This window comes from Falco punctatus (assembly GCF_963210335.1).
Source record: "Falco punctatus genome assembly, chromosome: 13".
Lineage (NCBI taxonomy): Eukaryota > Metazoa > Chordata > Aves > Falconiformes > Falconidae > Falco > Falco punctatus.
In genome coordinates, this window is record NC_137593.1 from 11,571,219 (window position 1) to 11,595,066 (window position 23,848).

Consider the following 23,848-nt stretch of genomic DNA (forward strand, 5'->3'; position numbering starts at 1 on the left):
ATGTGGCATTTTGTAACCTGTCTTTATTTATCAAATTCACATACAATTTTAATGTCAGATTGACTGATTTTAACAGAGTTCAAGAAGAAGTTGTTCAGATGTTTTAGAAAAGTAAGGAGCAAGAAAAAGGCCAGCTGATATTTTAAGCTTTAGTCCCATATGCAAAAGTAAACTTGTGCCCAATTCCATGATGCTCTGATGGACCAGATCCTGCCCAGCGTGGCGTGCAGCTGCAGAACCCAACTGAACTCCCTGCGAGCACATGGCCTCGGGCAGCTCATCTGTGCCCAGATCCTGAATGGTACCCGTGGAAATAAGCCCATCATGTTCAACAGCCTAGACATGGATTGATAGCAGCGAGACAAGAGCAGCGTTTGGCCTAGATGCATTTTAACTGCTTCCAGCCTGCAGGTTTGGGTCCAAATTTCATCCTGTAACTATAGCTTTACCACTGGGCGCTGTACGGAGATGCAGTCCCTGCTGACAGCAACAAAGAGACTGTGCTGGATCTGGCCCCCGGCTGTGCTGGTGGGAACAGAGCTTTATGCCAGAAGTGCTGTTATTCTAGGATCCAGCAGCTCCCTAAGTATCTTGTTGATACTCCCATTTGCCAAACCTTTGCTGCTAAGCTGTAAAGCCCCTTCCTCCAGCAGTGATTTATTTAACTGTGCCTGGGACAATACATAGACAGACCAAAATATACTGAGGGCTGCCTGGTAAGGATTCACGGACACAGCTGTTGCTACAGCTTCTTGCTATGTAAAGTGCATGAAATAAATTGTTAAAATGACTTGGAGCTCTAAAGGAAGCAGCAAGCGAGGGGGTGGGGAGCACAGCAAACACGCAGACTCCTGGATGAAGGCTCTTTGGTCTCAATCTTCAAAGAGGCCTTAGAGAAAAACAGAGTGGCAGGCGCCCAGCCCAGCCGTGACAGGAGTCACAAATTATGCCCTGACCATTGTAGTGGGCTGGGGAACAACAACCATTATGTTCTGCAGGGCTCCAGTGCCTAGGACAGGGCAAAAACAAAGTCACCAAGACCTAGAAGCAAAGAGATCCTTTTCCGTAGCAACCACCAGGAAACCATAGAAACCTCCAGCCAGACTCTCCCCAGCTATTAGAGAACATTAGGTTTACAGAACGAGGGGATTTATCCAGACACCCGACAGCTCAATCATCTGGTTAGGAGCGTGCACATGACATTTCTAGCCTCATATGTGCAAAGCCTCAATCAGAGGCAGGTACCCACCTCACAATGTCCAGGGTCCAGCTGGATGGGGAGCAGCAGCTGACAGACCACACAAGATGTTGCCTGTGGGGAACAAACTCAAGACCCTGGGAGGAAGGGAGGCAGAACGGGTGGCTGGCAGCCTGGTGCCCCGCCTGAGGGTCAGCTACAGCCTTCCAGAGATGCCTGTAGGTAGTGACAACCCACTGTCAGGGCTCCGCAAGGCAAGTACAACACTTCTGAAGGCCACCCTACCAGCTCCATACATCCTTAGTGCAAAGGAGAGACTGTAACAGGAGCTCCTAAAGAGATGCTCATCAGAGGGGACTGTCCACTGCCACCCAGCAAACCTATGGGACAATAAGGAATCACTTGCTGTTCAGACCTCGCGCACCAGGTCTGAACAGTGGTATAAGAAGGTGGTAGTGCAGGTCTGCCTCAGGGTCCTCAAGCATGAAGCCAGAGCACTGACCACAACAGAGTACCAGGTGGGGACCAAGGTGGGGGCAATTCCCCTTCCAGTTTTGGCTTTTTGCTGCAAAGCCAGAGCTGGAACGAAACCATCTGCATAGTGACAGAGGGGCTCTCCTCAACAGAGCAGAGGGAACTCAGTCTCAGGGACTCAATCCACAAAATTCGACCATCTAAGTGGGGCAGAACCTGAGGTCAGGTTGGGGGAAATCCCAGAGATCACAGCCTGGGGTTGCATACTGTCTCGATTCCCATTTCTCCTCTGCAGCGTACTCCAAGGGGAGAAGCACAGCCCCGCAGCATGGATTCCTTCCATCCACCAGGCTTCCTGGAAAAGAGCAAGCCCAAGGAAAAGGACAAAGCTGCACTGCAAAAGGACACTAGTTTGGCAGAAGGAAAGGGATCAGAGTGAGAGCTCCCTGTGCAGAAAGAGGGGATAACAGCTTGGCTCCTCGCTTTGCTGCTTTCGCTCTGACCAGGGATAAGTCACCCTGTCCCTCAGCATGCTGGTTTCCCACCAGCAGGATGGGAACATCGTGCCCATGTGGAGGGGGTGAGCCAATATGCAAGAGAGAAGGCAGAACTCAGGTGAAAGAGCACTTGGGAAAACTTCCAGATCCACTCAACCTTAGCACCCACATGGCACAGCCAGACCAGCAGGTCTGATGGGCAGAGAGTGGCACTGTGAGTAGAGGTCAGTTTTCAGAGCGCTGACAAGCACCTTCCTCAGTTCTGTGGGCAGGCCAGAATAGGAAATGGAAACGGCTCATTAGAGCACAGCAAGCACCTGGAAAGGCCACAATTGGGTCTCCCTGACAGTGGCTCAGCAGGAAACAAAGCCAGCAGGGAAGAGAGGGGCCACAGGAATCTAATTAAGAGGGGAGGAGGCATCACGTGCAGCAGAAACAAATCGATCTCACATCACTGCTTCCTTTGTGGGTCAGCTAGGTCAAATCCTCAAGACATCCAGCAAAAGGATCGAGGGCCAGCACTGGAAAACTCCCTTGCCACGTCCCAGCCAGACAGCATAACTGAACAGCGAGAGCTGTCCTGGATGCAAGCTGCAGCCTCAGGGGGGTGGCACCTGGTGTCTCAGCAGCAGGCTCAGAGAACGGCATTGAGCAGAGGTGTGTGCATACACCTGGAAGTGAGGGTGGCAGGAGTCTTAAGCTCCTCTGCCCACACCAAGGTCAAACTAGCACCCACGGGACCTACACATTTGCTGTGCTACCAGCTGAACCAGCAGCAGCCACATTCAGCTTCCAAGTGGGAGCACTTGCGACATGACAGAGGAACAGCCTCAATTTCTCTTCTCCAGGAGCTATTCCTAGCATGACATGAGCCACAGGCCTCCGGCCTGAAAAAGCATGCTGCTCCCTAGCGAAAAAGGGAAGAGCTTTCTCCTGTGGTCTTGTACAAGTGCCTTGTAAAGCCCAAACAGGCCGGAGCAGACCTTGGGAGCTCCCACAACAGGGACACAATTGTCCTCTAACGTGTGGGAAATCAGTTCTGTACCCCCAGCCCACATTGCATGTTTTTCCCTGGTACCATTAATGCAACTTTTCCAAGGTATTTATTGCTGAAGGGTTATAAAGCCCAGCTCAGGTGACAGCAAATCCCAAACCAATGAAGAAAAAGAAAAGCCTATAGCCCCAGAGCAGGAAAGCATTGGAATTTTCCAGCTGGAAAAGGACTTGAGGCACTGAGCAGGGACTGCCGTGGGCAGCAACACACATGCCCCTGCCACTTGCTCTAGGACCTCTCCAAGCATGGGCTGCTTTCCTCAGAACACAGGAAAACAAAGGGAAAGGATCACAGGGCAGCTTCCAGAGGGAGCCTGCACTTGACACAAGTGTTAGTCAAAAACAAGAAGGGAATTGAATTCAGTCCCCTTCCTGTCAGTCAGCAACTAACCTTGTCAGAAGGGATGGCAGCACTAACTGAATCAGGCAATTCATTAGGTTGGGGCACACAGCAAAAGCCTACGCTCTCTGGAGCAGAACTACAGTGAAAATCCAGGGTAATGAGTTGCAAACTGCTTTTGTAAATGACACCTCTGCAGTGACTCTGGCAGGCTGGGAAAAGAACTAATAGGAAAATCATTAGGTAGCATCCCTTTGATATTGTTGAAAACGGCACAGGCTATTTTTCCTGCCCCCTCCATAATTAACCTGGCATATTACCCATAATACTCCAGGCTGATATTCCCACAGTGGACCACCTCATCTGCATCAGGGAAAAGAAGAGTATATGGTACACAGGAGAAAGATGACTTCTAGAAAAACTTGAAAGCTTTAAGATTCCCCTCCTCCCATACATACGCATCTTCAATTCCATCATCAAGGAACCTCTGCCCAGCCAGGAGACCAAAGCACTTTACAAACCTGTCGCAAAGTCAGCATGGAAAAGAGAGGCTGTCTTGGGAAATGCAGCTGCAGAGGAGCTGATTTGCCCAAAGTTTCTGCAACAGCAGAAGCTGCAATAGGACACAGCTCCGTGCTTCGCCCCTTATTTACAACATTGTCCTTGATTTCCATTACGCTAAACCAGGCAACAGCCTGTGCCTCCCTAGATGCAGAACAGCTCTGAGGAGCAATGCCTACCCACCTGGTTTGTCTGCCAGCAAGGAGAGGTGTCATCTCACAGTCATGATGTAAAAGGTATAGCATCACAGCTGGCAGGTGATCCTGCAGGAACTGGTGCTCTCTAACAGCTGTGAAGGTGACAATGAAACACCAAGACGTTACTGATTGCATTGCGTCAGCACAAATCAGCCTTAGGACTGTCCTGATCATGAGACAGCAACTGAAACATCAGGGCTGGTGAGGTAAACAGCATCTTCAGAAAGTCTGGAGGGCTATACAACACTACTTCCAAACCTCATACCCGTGAAGATACAGCCCTACGGTCAGAAAAGCTCAAAACACTCACAAAAAGGCTGATCTCTGATGGAGCAAGGCCTCACTCTTCTGGAAACACAGAGGTATCACGTGTGCATGAGCTCTTAAAAAATGCCCTAATGATACACAAACTCACAAGCCTCTATAGGAGACCTGAAGCTGTGCAGGGACACCCTATCTTCTACTAAAATTACACCAAGCAAGGATTACTGGCACAAATTCTTTTGCGCGCTATGTGGACACACGCATTTCAGGACCATTTAAGGACCTTATGGCAATCCCATTACCTGTAAGAATTTCCAGTGTATATGTTCACTTGCTAGAGCAGGGACATCTTTTCTTGATAAGAAAAAGCCATGGTCACAGCTATCAATACTCACGCAACCTGCAGGGCATCTCACGAGGTCTACACACTATGGGAAAAAAGAAACGTGTGTGCCTGTGTATTTGGAGACAGGGAGCAAAGTGCTGCTCTGCCTAATCCTTTGCCTGGTTCACTAACCAGAGATGGAGGCATCACAGTGCCACTGAGAAGTGCAGCCTAGGCAAGGGGGTAAGTATGCACTCTTTTTACAGCACACCTCTCTTACCTCTGGTAGCTCTGTGGTAGGACCAAACTTGATGAAATATCAGCAAAATGTCAACACTCCCTGAGAGACACCGACCTTCGCCATGGAGCAGAGTGAAACAACGACATATTTCTAAAAACTCTGCCGAGAAATTCAATCAGTCTGTCCGGTTAAAATTCCATAATAAAAATATAAGGTTGAGGTTACAAGTTGGAACTGAGATCACTTTAAACTTTAATGTACCTTTCTTGATGCCCCTGGGTTACTCTCTCTCAGATTATACAAAAATAAGCTAGACAGTTTCAGGTTTTGGTTCCCTGGCATTAGGTCAGCTGCTATAGAGGACTTGGTTGGGGGGGAACCAACAGAAAACTTTGTATGGTACTAGATGCCAGATATCTGGCTAGCTGGGTCTATACAGTTGTGGGGCAGGTTCTTTAATTTCTCCATTTCCCTATTACTCAGAATAATAAAGAGCAGGTTGTTGCTCTCCATTGCGAAGTTTGCAATAGGCCTACAAATGCATAAGCTTTTTTGTTTATTTGACCCCAGCAGGAGGTAGGCTTTGTGTCATTTTCAAAATCAGAGGCCTCTCTGAACAGCTTAGATGCACTCATGTAAACCTGTACAGAACTGAAAGTTTAGGAAAAGTCTGATTTACCCATACGATTTGTTACGTTCTAATACCGCTATCAAAATTGATGGCACTCTCCCTTCTGCCTCCCCTGCAACAGGCCCAACTTCCTTTTTGCCCACGTGGACCAAAGCATTTTCCCCTCACAGGATAATCAGAACACTAAAAGCAAAAACAAAAAACACCCACAGGGTTCTGTATCATTTTCCATTCTTCCAGGAACAGAAAGCTGTTCAGCAAAATGCACTTTGCAGGGCTGGTGGAAAAATGGCCATCTCTTACCACCGCTCTCTTCTATGGGAACAAAAGCTTCACCTTCCCCAGCTCTGCTGGTCCTACTCCTGTACACGATTCACAGAGAGAGACCTGCAAGCCTGCGTGCAGCTCCACAAGCACCCGTGGGACTTCATAAGGCTGCACAAGACTGACTGCAGGACAGGTCTCTAATCTGAACACAGAAAGGTCTGTCAGCATCACTGACTTTCCCTCCTGCTTTCAACAGAAGACTAAGCTAGCGCTCAACTTAATTAAGGTGGTGAGGAGGGAAGCAAAAGAACAATAGATTTCAAGCCAAAACTTTTTTTTCTGTAAGACTGACATCAACATTGCTTTATCATGTTCCAGAATTGCCTGATGTTAGCTGGTATCAACTGAGTCACAGCAGGAATGCCAGGGACATTTGTTAGCATGAGGCACAGCTTTAGGGCTAGGGCAGTCTACCAGCACTGCAATCAGCTGAGATCCTCTCTTCCATTTTCCAGCTCAGTGCTCAATTCCATATTAAACAAGCACTAGTACAAGTGGAGCTGCAGAACACGAAGCTAGACAATAAAGCCCTGAAGAGCAGGGGGAAGGCAGCTCCATCTACTTTGTCTCCCTCCGGGTGGAGGAAGCAAACAGAAGTTCAATAGCTCAAACTCTGTCCTGCTGCAATCTTGAAGTGAGCTGCAGCTGGAGCGGCCCATTGCTGCCATAAACCAAAGTAGGACAGGATGCGCTCCCCACATCAGGGAGCACTGTCCAGCAGCGCTCACACAAGCTGTGTTAGCTGCCTCCAGCAGGCACATGCAATACATGGGAGTCTGCATTAAATCTACCTCTGCTTTTGCCTCCCTCTCGTCCCCATAGCACAATTAAGATCCCCAGGCACTCCCCACTCGAAACCACCTGCAATTCAGCTCCCATCAGCCCCTAATTCACACAACTCTGCTCCGAGCTGCTGCCCTCCCTGTAGTCACAGGAAGCCAATGCAGTCTTTATCTGTTGTCCTTCTCGAAAGGCATATCACCTCCTGCATCCTTCCCTGTTAACAACTATGCCTTCTGCTTCATTCCTGGAATAGCTTCTAACTCTTTCCTTCAAGCCAGATTCATTAACCAGCTGCTGCAGAGCTGTTTGCCTCCCCCAGGTACTCTGTGCATGTCATTTGTTAATGACTCATCTCAGCCTGGGCTCATTGCAAAGACGCCCCCCTCCTTTTGCGGCACCAAGCACGTCGCTGGCACACCAGGAAAGCCAAACGCAAACAGCTCAGTTCCCTCCAAAACCCCATTCCCTTCCCTGTCCTCTACCGCCATCAAACATGGGACAGCTCTTTATTCAAAGTGCTATTTCCTCCCGTGCTTCTTTGCTGATCAAAGGCAATGTGTACCGAAGCATGAATAAGATCTTCACCCCCAGCCAAGCTTTGAGAACAGCAAAAACCTAAGAACAAACCCGAAAACTTCCAACACACTAAAAAGAAGCTTCAGCAAACTAATGTGACTCCTGTAACTGGCAGGGAATAAACACCAAGGATGCCAAATTCACATCTATTTCCCCAGCAGACCGTGGCTTGCCGAGCAGCTAAAACAGTTTCCAAAGGCATTTGTATTCCTCCTGTCTCTTTGCAGGACTGATATTAAAAATGGGAAGGGAAGAAAACAGCTAGTGAGAACCACAGAATCTCTCCTCACTAGTCAAATCCAGCGAGGAACTGGATGACCAGTACACTGCAGCTATCCACACAGAAAGCCAGAAACACTCAGTCCGCTTCTGTCACACAGATCTATTAGACGTGGGTACACAAAGTCCACGTACACCTCCCGAGAAGCTGTCAGCTAAACACTGGGAGAAGCAAGTACTGAAGCTAGTACTGCCACTGCTTGGGAAACAGTTCCCTTGAGGTATAGGGGAAGGCTTCGTGTTCGGGAATTTTTTGGCTAGCATTTCTAGGGGAGAGAGAGCTGGCAAAGAATCAGGAATCAATGGACTTGACCCAGAGGACGCTGGATGGGGGGTATTTAGATCCACCCCTCAAGATTAAAAGCTGGTGTGCCTGCACTGCAGGAGGAGAGGAATTTACTTTCACAAATGTACAACAAGCCCTGTGACTGAGGACTGAAAACACGCAGACGGCAATGAATTGTGGTAGCAGTAAGAGGAAGGCACGTGCGTTGCACAAGTAAGTGCCGGCAACAGCTGGCTCAGGACTGGAGCATTGTCACAGTACTCTGCTTAAACAGCTCCCCTGCCCACTCACAGCAAGCCCTTCTCTTTACAGCCCAGAGGGCAGTGAAATGCAGGGGCCAAACTACAAAGCAGCTCTCTGCTAGACCCAGAGGAAGGCACTGTCTGGCCTAAGACAGAGCACAACTACGAACCTTCCACAATCGGCATCAAAGGTGTTTAGGCCCAGGGCACTGGGCTTAGCTACTGGCTTTGCCACAGATCCTTCTGCACAAATTTGGACAAAGATGAACTACTGACAAAATGCGAAGAGCACCTCCCTGCCTCCCAGAAGCATCAGGGAGATTAGTCAGACCTGCCGTTGATTCTTGACATTACATTAGTAAGAATCAAGTAAATGCTCAAGTGAACAAGTGCTGTTGGACTACAAGCCTAAACCAGCCTCAAAGCCAAGACTCCAGACCGTCATTAAATCAGCATTTTTAATTTTTTCTAAAATGTACTTTTTTGTGAATTGTTTCAATGCCAACCCCATCCTCCCCCTTAAAAAAACCCCACATCTTGCCAAACTGGGTGCAAATGACCTGAAGTTAATATGTAACAAAATAAAAAACACAAAACAAAGGCTGAAATGCTTCAGAATCACAACAATGTACAAAAAAAGGGAGGAAAATACAACCTGAAAGTGTTCAAAATTCAGAAAGACTAGTCAAGTCCATTGCTTCAGCAAGGGGATGCTGCTGCGACCCCTGCCAGTGGGTCCTGGGCCACCAGCCTGCCACGATGTTAAATGGGCTCTTCTCCCATGCAGACCACTGTCGCTAGCATCCAAGGAAGAGTGAATGTGTTCCCCTTTGAAGGTATCAGTGGGGGAAACAACTCACAGGCAGCTCTGGGAGGTCACATGACATTCAGAAGAAACAGTTTCTGCTATACCCCTAACCACCTGCAAGAAGGAAGGCTTGAAAGAGCAGCCTGCTTCCTCCTTATTGTACTGATGCCTCAGAGATGCAGAGCAGTGCTTTAAATCTGTGAGAGATTAAAGGGCTTAGTAAGGGCAGTAAACAGACAGTTAAGTAAACAGCCCAGCACTGGATCTCATCTTCACAGAGCGAGGTAGTGTGAACTTCACCCCAGTTTAAAATAGACAGGGGTAGTGGAAAGGCTGAAGACTTCCATGTAAAGCAGCTCCTGGCCTAGAAACCTTTCTGCACTCCCTTTGGGAATGAAAATATCTGTGTTGATGGCTTTCTCACTCCCAGCCTGGCTTTGGTAGCCACACTTCAACCCTGGGATTCAGACGCTGGCTACAGAAGTTCTCCCAAGATCTGACTTACTACAGCAGCTTCCTCAAGGTTAAGCAGCAATGAGACTGGCTGGGAGGGAGAAAAACTGTCCACAGATTTATTTTTTTTCCCTGTCCCTTCTGGTTAGTCCCTCTCTTTAGAAGTTCCTCTTTACAGGACCAGAACAGGGACACCCTGGAAATTAATAGGGCTGCACAGTGTAACTTAGCCAGGTGCTGCTAACTGGGAGCTGTATTCAAACGGGGCTTTTATTTGCCAGCCTGGAAGGGACTGGCCCAGAACCCACTGAAAAAGGAGACGCAGGCCTTTTTTGCTCCTCCTGTTGTCATTCCTAGCTGAATGACATTTAGATCGTATGTTCTAGTGACGGCTGGAGACCAGCCCTTTGACTTTGGACATCTTCTTTGTGGGCTGCCTTTGTTCTGTGTGTGGAGGGCACTCTCGCTCTACCAGCTGCTGTTCCATCTCCTGTGCTGACGACGAGGCTGTAGCTTTTAATGTTTTCTTTATGTTTGTGACCTGGCCAAGAAGAGACAGTGAATCAGCATCTGCTTCTTCCTCCCCTCGCAGCAGAAACTCTGTTCATAAACATTGAAAAACCTCTGGAGTGTAGAGTGGAGATTATAAAATAAACTCTCCCACCAGAAACATGCTCTGCACTTGAGTTTATTAAAGGTAATGTTTCATTCTCACTTACAGCTAGAGTTGTTAACATTTCCAGTCTGAGTCCAATATAGAATAGCAAGAGATTACTTTTTATTTTCTAAGAGAGAATGGCACAATATTATACCATCTTTCTCGCTGGCTGGAGGGACCTACTACTGCCTTGGTGCAGAAGGCAGCCATCCTACCACGCTGTTGGCTAAAGCAGGAAGGACAAAGGAGACTGTGAAAGAAACAGACCTAACACTTAGGACAGCACTTGAAAAGGGAAAATTCCATTAGGCCTAGCTGCCTGTCTGAGCCACGGATACTTCCTAGAAGCAGGAACAGAAGTTCGTTTTGTGGGAGGCAGCAGTAGTGCTTCTGCTACTCTGGCTGAAAAGGAGAGATATAGCACCAGGCATCACACACTGTCCCCTGGAACCCTGTAGGGCTCACCAGAAATACAATGAGCAAACTTTAAAACACTCCACAGGCCAAAACAAGTTGGAGAGTCAGGTGTGCCAACTCCAGGCCAAAGGCATCTGGCAAACCAAATGTGCTATGGATACCAATCAAGCCGCCAAGCATATGCTGCTTCAGAAGGCAAACGTAAACCTGCAGGGATGCAGCACTCTGCAAGAAATAAACCCTGAGCGAGTGTCTCGGGAGGCCCGTTTTCACCTTTACAGCTGCATCAGCCAAGAGCCGGTCTCACAACTACACACACCTCCGCGGCGCTCAAATCGCGTGCCTGTGCTGCCCCCTACCGCCCAGCTGCGCACGGGACAGGGGCAGGAGCGCTCCCAGGCCACGGGGCCGAGCGTGTGACCCCGCAAAAGGCAGCTAGCTGCTGAGGGCACTTTTTGCAAAAGCAGCGAGACTCGTGAGGTTTTTGTTAATTACACTTTCAGGTTTAGAACCAAGAGAACCATTTTTCCCTTCCTTCCTGCCTTGTACAAAAATAACAGAACTGCCTCAAAGCTCTCTGTTAAAAGCACACTTTTCCTAACAAATCAATTCAGGAAACCATAGCTAGTGCAGTCACCTAGCCTGTATTTATAAAAATTTATAAAGAAAAGTTCCAGCCTGCTCAGAGCGGGCAAATTTGATATTTGTGGTGTTACTAACACAGGGAAGCAGATGGGTCTTCTTCCTACCTCAAACCAGCACATCTGATATGCATGATTGCTAGCCTACTTCAGAGAAGCCATGACCATTAACCAGATGTTACCAAGTTATTTTCTTCAATAAACAAACATTTATCAAAAAGCATAGCGCTGTCTGAAGTGACTCTGTACCCACCTCCATCTCTACCTGCTGCTGAGTTCGGTGATGATTCTCTTTGTATTGGTTGGCTCTAAGTACTTGCTGCTCAATTCCTAAAAGAACTGCTTCACAACCATCACACCTGCAAGACACAAACAACGTCCAACAGTGTTTATGAGTTCTCTCTGGAGCAGCTCAATCAGGCAATCTGAAAAGTCACGCTCAACTAAAAGTTTAGATTATTAAATTATACCTCCTACTTAGAGTTCCAAAAAGCTGGCAAGAAAAAGCTTTGCTGCTTACTTGATGTATTTCACAGCATTCTTTACAGAGTCCATGTGACTTTTACCATCAACAAGTGCAGGTTCAATGCGCTTTAGACTTCCTTTTGAGTTAGAATTACTGCTTAAACAGGGATACAACACATTCTTCAGGAGTAACATTTTAAAATTGAAGAGAGAAGTCATATTGAGATAATCCTCCTGCCTGTTAAGTGTTCAAAAGACAAGAGCACTCAACACAGAACTTGTAACTGGAGGGGATGGAAAGGGAATTGGCAGTGGGTTCATTGTTACCTTGCAAACAATGCTGAAAGGTCCTGGAAGCTGCCAGAGCCATGCCACCATGACAAGATTGAGAAAGCTGGAGTAAAGAAGCAGAAAACCTGCCCCCACCTCAGATCAACATATTTGCCCAGCAGTTTAATTACTTTTCATGCACTCATTACCATAGCAACTAGGAAGCAATTCCCAGTCAGCTCAGAACCTGCCACAGGCTCCACAGGCTACAGGGAATTTCTCTGGGTGGGAAGGGAATCCTACAAAGATGAGAAGCAGCTTCCTGACAAAAGTACAAAAAGATAGTACCACACTCCCAATATGGCTGCATATAGACCGCATTTATAGAAACAAAAAGGCGGCAAACAAAGGCATCTGAAACTTCAACCGTGAAGTGGCAGCCCCTCCAAAGAACTGTGATTCTCTAGAATTTGCCCGTGCAGCTCTCATCACAGTGAGAAAGGCTGAAAAGTAATGGATAGTTCTGTGGTTCTTTATCAAGTGTAACAGCAGAAGGACCACGAGTCCCGTTTGGCACATCTGTTTAAAAAGGCCTTGACCCTTCACTAGGGTTCTGTCATGTAAAAGCTATAGTGAGAGCAGAATCTCAAGACTTAGTATAGTTTGGCTTGATACATAACACAAATGGAATTGTAGATGGGATCTTGCAAAACTTGCCCAACAGACTCCTCCTCCAAGTGCCTACTTACAGCATAAGACTCCTGATAAATTCAACATGGTGAAATTGAACCAGCACTTGAAACTTTAAAGAATAAGAAAAACACAGGACTAGCTATGTACAAGGAACAAGCAAGGTGGAGAGACTGCCTCACCATTCCTGGAGTGTTTTGACAATATTGCTGATGTCCTTCTTCTGAATGTCTCTGCCGATACAAAAATCCACCTCTAGCACCTGGTTTCGTTGATCCAGCTTCCCTTGGATAATATCTGTATAAACTGCTTCAATAATTAAGTCTTCCAGCTCCCTCAAATTCCTCATATCCAGGTCCTTCAGCAACACAGAATAGGGAATGCACTAAAAACAGCAAGTCCAAGAATAAGTTAACAGTCCTAGGGCCAAAATGAACAGCTAAGTCTCAGAAGGTCAAGACCCAAATGTTTACTGTATATTACACTTGAACCTCAAAGTACAGCCGTGACTGATCACGGCAGAAGGCAGAACAAACATCTGCTACTGAGCTACGTAATACTCTGACACAACTCTGTTAATTCCTAAAGCTTTGGCACAACTCATTCTGGAGGAAAAAAGGTAATGGGATTGCAGAAGAAATTAAGAGTGTTGCTTAGTTTTCTCTAGAACAAAAAGTCAGCATTTTTAAGAATGATTCTTCAACTCCAGCAGTGAAAGTCATCACACAGTTTCCCAGCACTTCCTGACCAATTTGTATGGCAGTTCAGACACCCCCAGATCTCATGAATGTCCCAAATGCAACACAAGAGAACGCTATATTACTTTACTAATTGCAGGATTTTTTGTGAGTACTGATGCAGTCCAATACAACTTCAGAGGAGTTGATGCCATTTTCAGAAACAAAAACAAACAAAAACCCAACTGCTATCACACACAGTGTACTTTACCTTCATTCTGGAAGCCAGGCTTACAATCGTCAAGTGTTTCAGCTTGTTTTTTTGAGTCACTGTTAATTCAGGCAGGTTATCTTTGTTTGCTGTTAATGTTAAAAAGACAAGATTTAGGACTTTCCTTCAAGAATTATATAATCCAGGCTGCAGAACTTCAGCCTAGTTAAACTACATTAAACCCTGCAAGGCTGAACTTGTCCAGCTACTGTGGGTGCTGGTGAGCAGAAAGCAGCTGCCGCTGACAAATCAGCACACCCAGGGGGAGAGGGGAAAAGTTAAAAAACAAGTTGGCAATTCCACTCTTCTCTGCTTCTTCAGTAATTCTGGTTTTGGAATTAGAACGGAATTCACATCTGCACAAGTGGTGTCCTGCCAAAATAGTTGGTCAATGCTTTGTTTCTACCACCAAGTCATTTTTATTTCATTAACAAGCTGAGAGAATAAAATCTTCCCCCTTTGCTGATCTGGTTGTAAATAAATCTGGTTTTATTTCTCTGAAGAACTGCAGTATTTTGCCCTGAAAGTGTAAAGTACCAGGCTGAGGAAGAGAGGAGAAATTACTAATCTAGATGGCATCACTGTCATTGTATTATATCCATGTGCCTCATGAATATTTAAAAACAGAAAGGAAACTGGCGGCTTTCCAAAGCAAAGAAACTCTTTACAAGATCTGCTTTAATGGAAATTAGTGTTTCAGGGCCACTCAAGTTCTCCCATCCATCCCACCTCATTCAGTGCTCTACATTTTGATTACTTCTCACACCTTTTTTTTTTCTTTACTAGAAAAGGAAGAATGAATTGCACTGTCACATGCTAGGACACAAGATCCATGCACAGCAAACACATCCTCTCATCAGTCACAGAATTCACAAGGCTCGTGTTGCTCCACAGCCACTGGAATTTCCAGTCCTCACACTTAGGATGCCACTTCTCCTTACAGGAACCCGATAGTTCATCCACCACAGTGACAGCCAGTACTATGACAGAATTATTTGTCACACTCTGCAATGGTCTGGGTTAGGCTGCTACCCACAAATGAAGCATTAAATTGTAGCAGAATGGAAGTATAAGCACCAGAGATAAAAGCACGTCTCGACAGATACTAAGATGATTCACACCTAGTCCTTCTTAAGCTGTATAAAAGTCATTATTTCGATTTGTATTCTAGCTAAGAAATTCTTCATTTTGTTTCAGCAATGCCGTCACAGAATAAAAGGTTATCCCATAAACCTTATAGATTGTTATAAATAATGCAGAACAATTTTGTCTAGGTTTTCTGCAGCTTCCATAACCGGTATCATCTAAATTTCAAAACAGGTGTCTGAAATTGCATTCTGCAGAGGTAAGCAGCCTGCGAACATCAATGAATACTGCTACAGACCAATTCAATGCAGTGCTGCAGTCCAATCCAAACCAGTAAAACACCACAGTCTCTAGCCCCTCCTTCATGTCTTAGCAATTAAAAAGCACACATGACCCACAGACACCCTGGGAACAATTCTCCTCCCAAGCAAATTCTGTTCTTGGACACTTTCACCCAGCCACACTACACCAGGTACCACAGAAAGCAAAGAACTGCCTCTTGCAATTCTAACAGGCAAGCCAGTCTCGTACTCTGCAGACAGGCGGCAGTCCCTTACCTACATAGTCTGGGTACGTTCCGTATGCAAACAGGTTCAGCAACTGGAAATAAGCAGCATTAGACCCTTCAGCAAGCTGGATGGGAAGAAAACAAAAGAAATTCCACGTAACACAGTAACAGCCAACACGACCCTGGTAGGCAACTTCTCCAGAGAACGTCTGAAGTCTACACAGGACAAGCAGTACCCAGAGAAGCAATTATGCCCCCATGTTAAAGAGCAGGACCCTTTCTAAGGCCTTACGAGTAGCAGCATATTTCAGCAGTTTTAGAGTCAAGATGATCCAGCCATTTCTATGCACCAGAACTTAGTTATAGTTTGGACTGTCAACTGCTTTGAACAGCACCTTAGGAGGTAAAAGAAAAAGGCAACTCAATTTCAGCTGACAACCTACAGGGCCAGCTCTTCTCACCATGTGACAAGCAAGCAGGCAATGGTGTTGGTCTGTTAAGCATCCTTGCTGTTAGTGGGAAAGCTAAGACAGCTTACCTGAAGAGCCACAAAAACTTCAAAGCAAAGCAAGCTAGAACATTTTAAGTTGAGTGCATTTGAAAGTAATAGCGCTTCTCTCACATGCAAACACTTCACCGGAACAACTGCAGCACCAAGCAGTGATTTTTATTGAGTGGGGGTTTTCTTAATACCATTTGCTGCACACAGATCCAGGAAAAAAACTTACTTGTGATTTGATGCTGAATAACCATAGAGGCATTTTTCAGCATATCTAAGAGCCTGTTTGGAAAGCCAAACTTGCTGTACGCCACATTACCCCAGCTGCAGAGATACTCAACCTAGATTCCCTCATTGTAGTAGATGCAGGTGCTGGCGAGGCATTCTCAGTAAGAGCTCTGGAACTTACTTTCAACCTTAGTTTGAAATGGTTTGGATTTGGTTACTACCCAGGCCTGATACACTAGACATCTGTTCACGAAGACTTTTGGAGAGCACTGAAGTTATGCTTTCCAGGACAATGAAGAAGTAGAAAGGGATTTTTTCACTGCTGGCTGGCTAGGTGCCTTCTTAAAATTGTTACTGTGCTGCTGCCAGGTTTTTGCTGTATTAGCAATTGCATTAAGGTAGCAAAGCTTTATATAGGCATTTCTTAACATCTAATATATACAGGCAAAAGCAATGTCAATCTCTCATGCACAAACATCTCAGAACCAAGATAAGTCATGCCAGGCTTATTCCTGGCACAGAAATTTCCCACATGGGCTGTCTGTGGAAACTTCTGGGTATCCCTTATACTGGGAGTGCAAAAGGGGCATTAGGACAGAAACTCATCTCTTACCTCTTGTACATTTGTTAACTCCAAGAGCTCTCCAAAGACATAAACCCCAGGAGCCTCCAGCACTTGATTTATAAGGGCAGTCAGAGCAGAGCCACTTGTACCTTTGGCTAGTAAAATAAACTGCTCTAGAAGATTGCAGGATGGTTTCTGTTCTCCTGCCATTCTAGGTTTTCAATCTGTCAATAGAAGAACACAGTTTTAATACATCCTTTCTCCTCTGCTGAATTCTGTCTGGCAGTGGATCAGAAGGTATGCTCAGCATAGTAACATTTCAGTGTCAGCAGAGCCAGGTCTTTCTTCAGCAGAGAGCGGGCCAGGAACCCAGCAGGTTCAACTGTTGATTTATCTGGGGAGCAAAAACAATTCACACAATATCTGAGCAAAACTTCTGCAGACTGTCTGGTCAGTTCCCTAAAAGGATCTAGCTACTCCTGCTATTAGGAAAGTTTAGATTCCACAGTTTTCAGACTTCTACTGATGCTGCCAAATAATGCTAACTGCAAATATGTTTATTATTATGTCTGTTAGAGGCCAGCTAAGACTTCCTCCTTCCTCATTACATAGCTTCAAAACAGCAAATAACTTAATGTTCTGTGAAGAACTGATCCACCTTGTAGGCCCATGCATGATACTTTTCGCTTTGACACTGACCGTAGGTAAAGCCTGCGTACCTAATTCCTATTGCTTTCTGAGCCTAAAAGGCAAAAAGAACTGTGGCCTGTAAGCAGCTTACCAGCCTACTTTGTATAGTTAAACTGTTTTGGGTTAACTGGAAAGCTTAAGTGATAAAAATACTCTTTCTACAAAGGGCTCTATTTAAGTCTCTGTAAAGAGAGGTCTTTGTCTTCAGCTGCTGCCTGACATTTCTGGTGTGCATGTTGTCTCCCAGCACCAACATGTTGCTTTTGAAATGTAAACCACTATTTATTGACAAGTCCAACAAAATAAGTTGCTTGTTTACAAACAACTAAGAAAAAACTTCTGAGGCCTATTATTCGAGACACTAAACAAATAACTTAGCAGATAAGGTTTTTTTGCATTGTGTTTGTATTGGACAATTATCAAATACAGCATGTAAACTTTGGTGAAGAAAACCAAGCACCAGAGAACTCATTCTGTGTGACCACTGGGACATCTGCCCTTGCAGAGGAAGTACAGTTACACAGGTGTTTGCACTGTTTTAATCAAATTAAGACTCGTGAAGGCAATGCAGCCAGCTTTCCTTATTAGTCAGATTCTAAAAATACACATTACTCCATTCCATTACACCTGCAGGTGCAAACAGTCTCGACCCGAGCAGGCAATCTTTTGCACTCTCCACGCAAAGATTTCCCAGCTCTCGGTGTAGCCTCTTTGGGATTCTTTTTATCAGAGGTACACACACAGCCGGACTGAATAGCACCTCGGTTTCGATTGAGAAATCCCTGCAATACAATAACGCTCAGTGTGGCTTCTTAATACATCTGAGGGTGCATCAGTACTGCTCTCCTCGCTCACAGATAAGGAACAGACACAGAGGACAGGCAATATTCTCAGGAGAGCAAGTGAACTACTGCGTTGGGAATGAGATCCAGATTTCATGGTTCCCAAGTTGTTGTCCTCCCTCACAGGTAATCAAAGTACACCTGGTGTACGAGTACAGAAGACTGGCTGGCTTTCTCCATGCCCTGCTAGGAAAAAAAACACCAATTCTTTGTCCCTTTTTAAGGTTCAGACAAGCACGTTGCTATTGCAACCTGCCTGCACAGCCGTGTCACCGGGACTGCCTGGCCACCCCTCAACACAACCGCCTGGCCTTGGTGAGAGGTGACTGAAATACAAATGGGGGACACTTGAACGGAGCTTGCCCAAAGGCTACCAAAACCCACACACGGGGATAAGCTGGGCCTCTCCCCCCGGTCACGCCTTGCTGCGGCCCCTCTAAGGTACGCGAGGGGGTCCCGCGGCGGGGAGGCAGGCAGGCCCCGCGGGGGGGGGCGCGCTGCGGAGGCAGCCAGGCCCCCCGGCCCCACAGACCCCCGGCTGGACCCGCGGGCCCCGTCGGGCCGGCAGCCGTGTCCCAGCCAGGGGGCCGAGCCCCGCCGCAGGGGCCGATTTACCCGGGATCCCACCGCCGGGCCCCCTCGCCCCTCACCCGCCAGCCCCGGTCCCCGCTCGTTTCTCAGGGCTCGGGGAGCAGCACGCCCGGCAGCGCCGGGACCCGGCCGCGGAGCGGGGAAGGGAGAGAGTCGGTACGCGGAAGGGCGGGCGGGAGGCTGCTCCCTCCCCCGGCGTTACCTCTCCGCCTGGCCTCCGGTCCTGCCGCTCCCGGTGCCGTGCCCGCCGCGCCTCAGGCCGCCATGATGGCGGCGCCGGTATCCCTCGCGCAGATCCTTCCCCCGGAACGCGCGGCCGCGCACGGAACGTTCCGGCCCCGGGTGGCCGCAAGGCTCGGGCACCGCGCCCGGCATCCCGCGGCAACCGGGCCGCCGTCCGCCCGCCCGCGGCGTAGGGGAGGCTGGCCGGGCCCCCCGGGGCCGGTCCCGGCACGCTGGGCGTGCTGGCGGCAGCCTCCGCAGCAAACGGCGCTCCCCGGGCGGCTGCTCGGTTACAGCCAGCCGAGCTGCCGCCTCCCGCTCGGGGACGTGCGGTGCGGTGGCAGCGCGGCGGGGGGCTGGCACCCCCAAATGGCCTGTGCCAAGGGCCACCACCGAAAGGCCACGCACTTTAGCTTGTACTTTGTTCTGAAGGTCCCTTCCACATGCACAGGCCCATTCCTCTTTCGAGTGCTTGCCCACACCGCTGCCTTCAGGGAGGATTAAATCTGTCATTTTACGGCAAGAACCGGGCCATGGCCGAGGAGCTGCAGCGGGGCCACTGGTAGACTGAACGGTTGTGCAGGGCAGGACAGTGGAGGCTACCAGCCAAGCCCCTTGGGCCGGTCCTCCCGCAGTGCGAATGGGAAAATGCCGCCAAGAGATGGGGTGAAAAGACCACAAGGTGCAAGAAGTGATTTTAAACTCCATAGAAAAATGGCCCATAGAAATGACACACCCAAGGGCAGAGCAACGTCTGTGATGTGGGGGAGCAGGGAGGGAGCTGGAGGGGTTGCAGTCCTTTCCAGGACACAAATCAGGAGCCAAAGGACTCTTGAGGGGGTAGAAGAGCAGGGGTGGAAATGAGAGCTTTCGGAGTTGCTGCCCTTCTCAAGGTCTGTATGATGATCTATGTCATGCTATGAATAAAGTGTGCTTCTGCTAAAAATCCTCTAGCTGAGAGTGAAGTGCTTCTGGCTTTCAGTCAGTGAGACCCTGAAGATCAAACCGTAGACCAGCCCAGTCAGGAGGGAGAAGCTTTCAGGGAACGAACATCAGAAACTATTAGGAAAACTGATGGGGCTTAGCCTATACCTCAGATATACCCGCAGTGGGTCCCAGGAGTCCCATCTTCCAGAGAAAGGGTGTCAGACAAGCACAGAGATGTGATGCTGACACTCTGAGCTTCAAAGCAAATTGGATGTAAAAAACCAGGCCCTGCACAGCAAGGGAACTCAGCCAGGGCTATAACAAGCCATTCAGTAATTTACTTAAGCCACACTTAGATCTCATCTGTACAGGGAGGGAGAATTACCTCTTTAATCACATCCTGAACAGGCCCTCCACCATGGTTCATGTTGCCCCACAGACACGCTGGAACAGTTGCCTTGGGCAAGTAGTGCGTGGCCTCATTTGTCTCAAGACTCATTAAAGCTGAAATCCCATGCCTAAATGGAAATGGAAATATATGATTGTGAGCTATTTTCCACGGATCTTTTTTGCAACCGTCTGCTGGAGCCTGTGGGTAAAAATCAGCTGTTAGCCCAGTGTAGGTCAGCCAGGAGGGTCTTTTCATCAGGCTGTCCCGACACCTCCCGACAGCCGACAGCCTGGCTGGTTGACGTGAACTTTGGAGGACAGCATCAGCTAAGCTCAGCTTTTGGGATGGATTTCTTTTTTTTAAGAGAAAAATATGTGAATGCCCAGCTGTCTCATCCCCTTTTAAATAGCTATTGCAACCTCTTGCTCCACCCACGCAGCCTTCTGTGCTCAGGGAGATGTTAATCCATTTTATCTTTTAATGTTGGCATTATCTCTTGACTCACCCCATCTCTTCCCCTTGTGATTCTGCAGTCCAGGTCCCTTTTAGGCAGCAGATAATTCACCTTATTTCCCTGCATTGCCTGTGAACAGAAACCATAAATCCAGACTAATTTCCCCAAGCAGTGGGGTGATGGAGCCCCAGAGAGAAAGACTGTGGTTTCTCTCAGTCAGAAGCCAAGACATGAGGCTGCAAAGTCACCTGTAAGGGACAGAGATCAGGAAGGGTGTGATGAACAGCACAAAGTGGCACCCCTCTGTCCTGCAGCTTCCATCACACTGAACGCAGTGTCTGGTTCTTCAGGCTCTTGAGTGCCCTGTGCCCCCAGCTGCTCATCATGCCTGCATGTGCACCCTCCCTGTGCCTGCCTCCTGCATGCCAGGCCAGCGGCACCAGCTTCACCCCTTCTAGGTATGCACCTCCCAGTGCTCTGGGACACAATTCTGGAGCTGGTTCTTCCACTCCCAAAGTCCCAATTCTGATGTGTCATTGGCAAGAAAATTACCACCTGGCCTCACCAAGGAGAGGGCTGACAGTAAAAGCAGGCACTTTTGTATTTTTTACCTTTTTCCTTATCTTTCATAAATAAGGTGGTTTAAATCTAAAACTTTTGTGAAAAGAGGGACATTAAGACAACATAGGACCTTACCAATAACCCACATAATACACACTATATTCAGAAATCATACATTAGGCTAGATTTAGCCACCAGGATTAGGATCTGGTTCCTAAAGTGTCTGTAATAATATTACTTCCCAACAACTGAAAGCAAAACAAAATTAACTGTTGGCACTATGGCCATGTTAGAGCAGGAGCAGGTGCATCTGCACATGACTGAATGGCCAGTAGCTCTAGGGGTAAGGTAGGCTGTGTACATGCTAACATGGTCCTGGATGCAGTTCCTGTGTGTGCTTTCATCGTGGTTCATCCACTTATCCTGTCTCCTTCCAGGCTTCTGACACCTGCAGCTGCCAGAACATGTCTCCAGAGCACAGGGTGATGGGAGCCCCCAGGCCCTGCTGAAGAAGCTGTCAAACTCTCCGCACTTCCCAGGATCCACAGACTAAGCTTCTCGCTGGAATCTCATCTTGCACCTTGGCCAGGTGAGGAGTCATGTGCATGTCTGGGTGGTTGCAGATACGCAGCTGTACAACCCCCTTCCATCAAGTGTGGGGTGGCATGATGCCCCAGCTTATGAAACCATCTCCCAATTATGCTGATCCACAGAAACACCAGCTCATTTATCCGCACCTTGAGAGAACAGCTTCTGGGAAAGCAGGAAGCAGGCTGGAGGTGTCTTCTCACCTGCAATGGCAGCTCAGAAACTGACACACCTGCCAGAGATGTGAAAGCAAAGATGACATTTTCAGTACAAAGTGGCACAGAGGGATCGAGAGGCTTGCAGCAACTTTCTTGCAAGTCAATCAGAAAGATAATGTGCTCAAGGATGTCATTTGTGTTAATGCAGCCAAAGGATTTTGAGGGAGGCAAGAGATCCCAAGGTTTCTGTCACTCCCTGAGTTATGGTGTCATGTGTTCCACTGCTACTCGTGTCTACAGCAGTCACAAGAACTTTACACTTCAGCCACAAGCTCTTTTGTGATTTTCAGAAGTTCAAAAACAAGAGGCCTGTCTTCTCTGCATAGCAAGGTGAATTTGGAAATTCTGAGATTTGGCCAGAAAACAGAAATGCCCCAACTATAAATTCTGAAAACACTCCTACCCCTGTGCTAGAGAAGCCCTTCAACACTGCACGATTCCTCGCTGCCAGATCCATTTGGTCTCCGGCTCTTTCATCTCTGAGGAGCCTGAACGGAGGCAGGATTGAGTTCCTTATGTCTTGTGTAAACCAGCTTGTCATACTTCCACCTGGCAGGCTCTTCCCACACACAAGACCATTTGTTTCTGCCTTCCTCAGGTCTGCTTTTTTTCTTCCTCGCCTTTTCTCCCAGTCAGTCTTTTCTCCGCAGTGATCTTTAGTCCCTCTTCCTTAGACAGCATGCAATTACAGAAGGACTCTTAATAAAAGACAGATATATATTAGCATAGCGTACCCCTGGCACTCTGCCCAGATTTGAAATGATCTGTTCATACACTTTTAAACTGATGGTGTGGAACCGAGCTTGGATCACATACATCAGGGAAATAAATGCAACCTATTTTTATTATTAAGATCTCTTATTGGGTATACTGGCAGCGGCCTTGTCCTTATGCATTAAATGCAACCTTTATTAATGTTCATGTTCTTCTCATTTGCACAGTGGCCAATTTGGAGGCAGAGCCATGAATGTATTGATGGCACCCCGATTGTTTGCCGGCCCTGTTCTAAACCTGGGTTACACCTGCTGCCTCTAGTTTTGTCATTACTTATTAAGGCATTGTATTAGCTGTGCTCATACTGCTAGTGGCAGAGTTAATTTGTTGTGCTCATATTTAAGAACAGCCTGACTTCTGGGACGCGCTAACGAACCACAGATTTCCCCCCACATTCTACTTCACTACACAAAGGCCCAAGTTCTGCAGGACAAAAGCCACTTTTGTTCCAGGGAAAGCATGCTAGTTGTTTTAAACTTTCCCCATAATGCCGGTCCTGTGGGCTCCGGCATCGGCACTCGCGGGAACTGCTCTGGGCCTGCACGCTGCAGGCCCCCAGTGCCCGCTGCTGCCCAAACTCACGGCCACAGCCCGGCTGCGCCGCCGTCGAGCGGCCCGAGGGAGAAACTCGCTGCCAGACCGGCCCCGCCGAGCGAGGGCAGCGCCAAGCGACCCCGGAGCCGTGGGGGCCCCCGCCGCCGTCGGCCGAGGGCCTCCCGCCCCCTCGACTAACGTCCCCGAGGCCCCCCCTCGCGCGGGCCGCCTTCAGGGGCTCCCGCTCCCAGCCCGCGCCCCCCCGCGGCCCAGCCTCACAACGGCGGCGCGGCGCGGCCGGGAGAGGTTTGTCCTGCGGCAACTCCCGTCCGCCGGCGACGTCAGGCTCGGCCGGGCGTACGCCTTAACGACCGCTGCGCAGCCGTCCTTGAATGAGGGAGGGGGGCGGGCGCGAGGGTGCGCTATGTGATTGGACAGCCGCGCCGTCCTTCCTGCGCCAGGAGGCGGGCCGGCGAGGCGACGGCAGAGAATGATTGGGCAGTGCGGCGGGCCGGGGGGCGGTGCGGCGGGAGGCCGCTCGGGTTG

At 48.2% G+C, this 23,848-nt stretch overlaps 1 protein-coding gene and 1 long non-coding RNA gene across 4 annotated transcripts; both read right to left on the reverse strand.

Moving 5' to 3' along the window:
• Nucleotides 1-3: 3 nt before the first annotated feature.
• On the reverse strand, nt 4-19,439 carry COPS7B (COP9 signalosome subunit 7B). Of its 3 annotated transcripts, none has more exons than XM_080409901.1 (7): nt 18,836-19,439; nt 16,559-16,734; nt 15,268-15,343; nt 13,625-13,713; nt 12,859-13,061; nt 11,505-11,610; nt 4-4,412 (listed from the first exon to the last, which is right to left on the reverse strand). In XM_080409901.1, exons 2-7 carry the CDS (start codon nt 16,718-16,720, stop codon nt 4,368-4,370), a joined length of 681 nt encoding a protein of 226 aa, XP_080266027.1. In that variant the 5' UTR covers nt 16,721-16,734; nt 18,836-19,439; the 3' UTR covers nt 4-4,367. The 3 variants fall into 3 exon arrangements, with proteins under 3 accessions (XP_080266027.1, XP_080266026.1, XP_080266028.1); XM_080409900.1 differs by lacking the exon at nt 4-4,412 and adding an exon at nt 8,715-10,076 and having other exon boundaries at nt 18,836-19,199; XM_080409902.1 differs by lacking the exons at nt 4-4,412; nt 15,268-15,343; nt 18,836-19,439 and adding an exon at nt 8,715-10,076 and having other exon boundaries at nt 16,559-16,603.
• A 729-nt stretch (nt 19,440-20,168) lies between these two features.
• LOC308072692 lies at nt 20,169-23,782 on the reverse strand. Its single transcript, XR_013931744.1, has 3 exons — nt 23,582-23,782; nt 20,679-22,692; nt 20,169-20,300 (listed from the first exon to the last, which is right to left on the reverse strand). It is a non-coding gene; the product is annotated as an uncharacterized lncRNA (long non-coding RNA).
• Between the last annotated feature and the right edge of the window lie 66 nt (nt 23,783-23,848).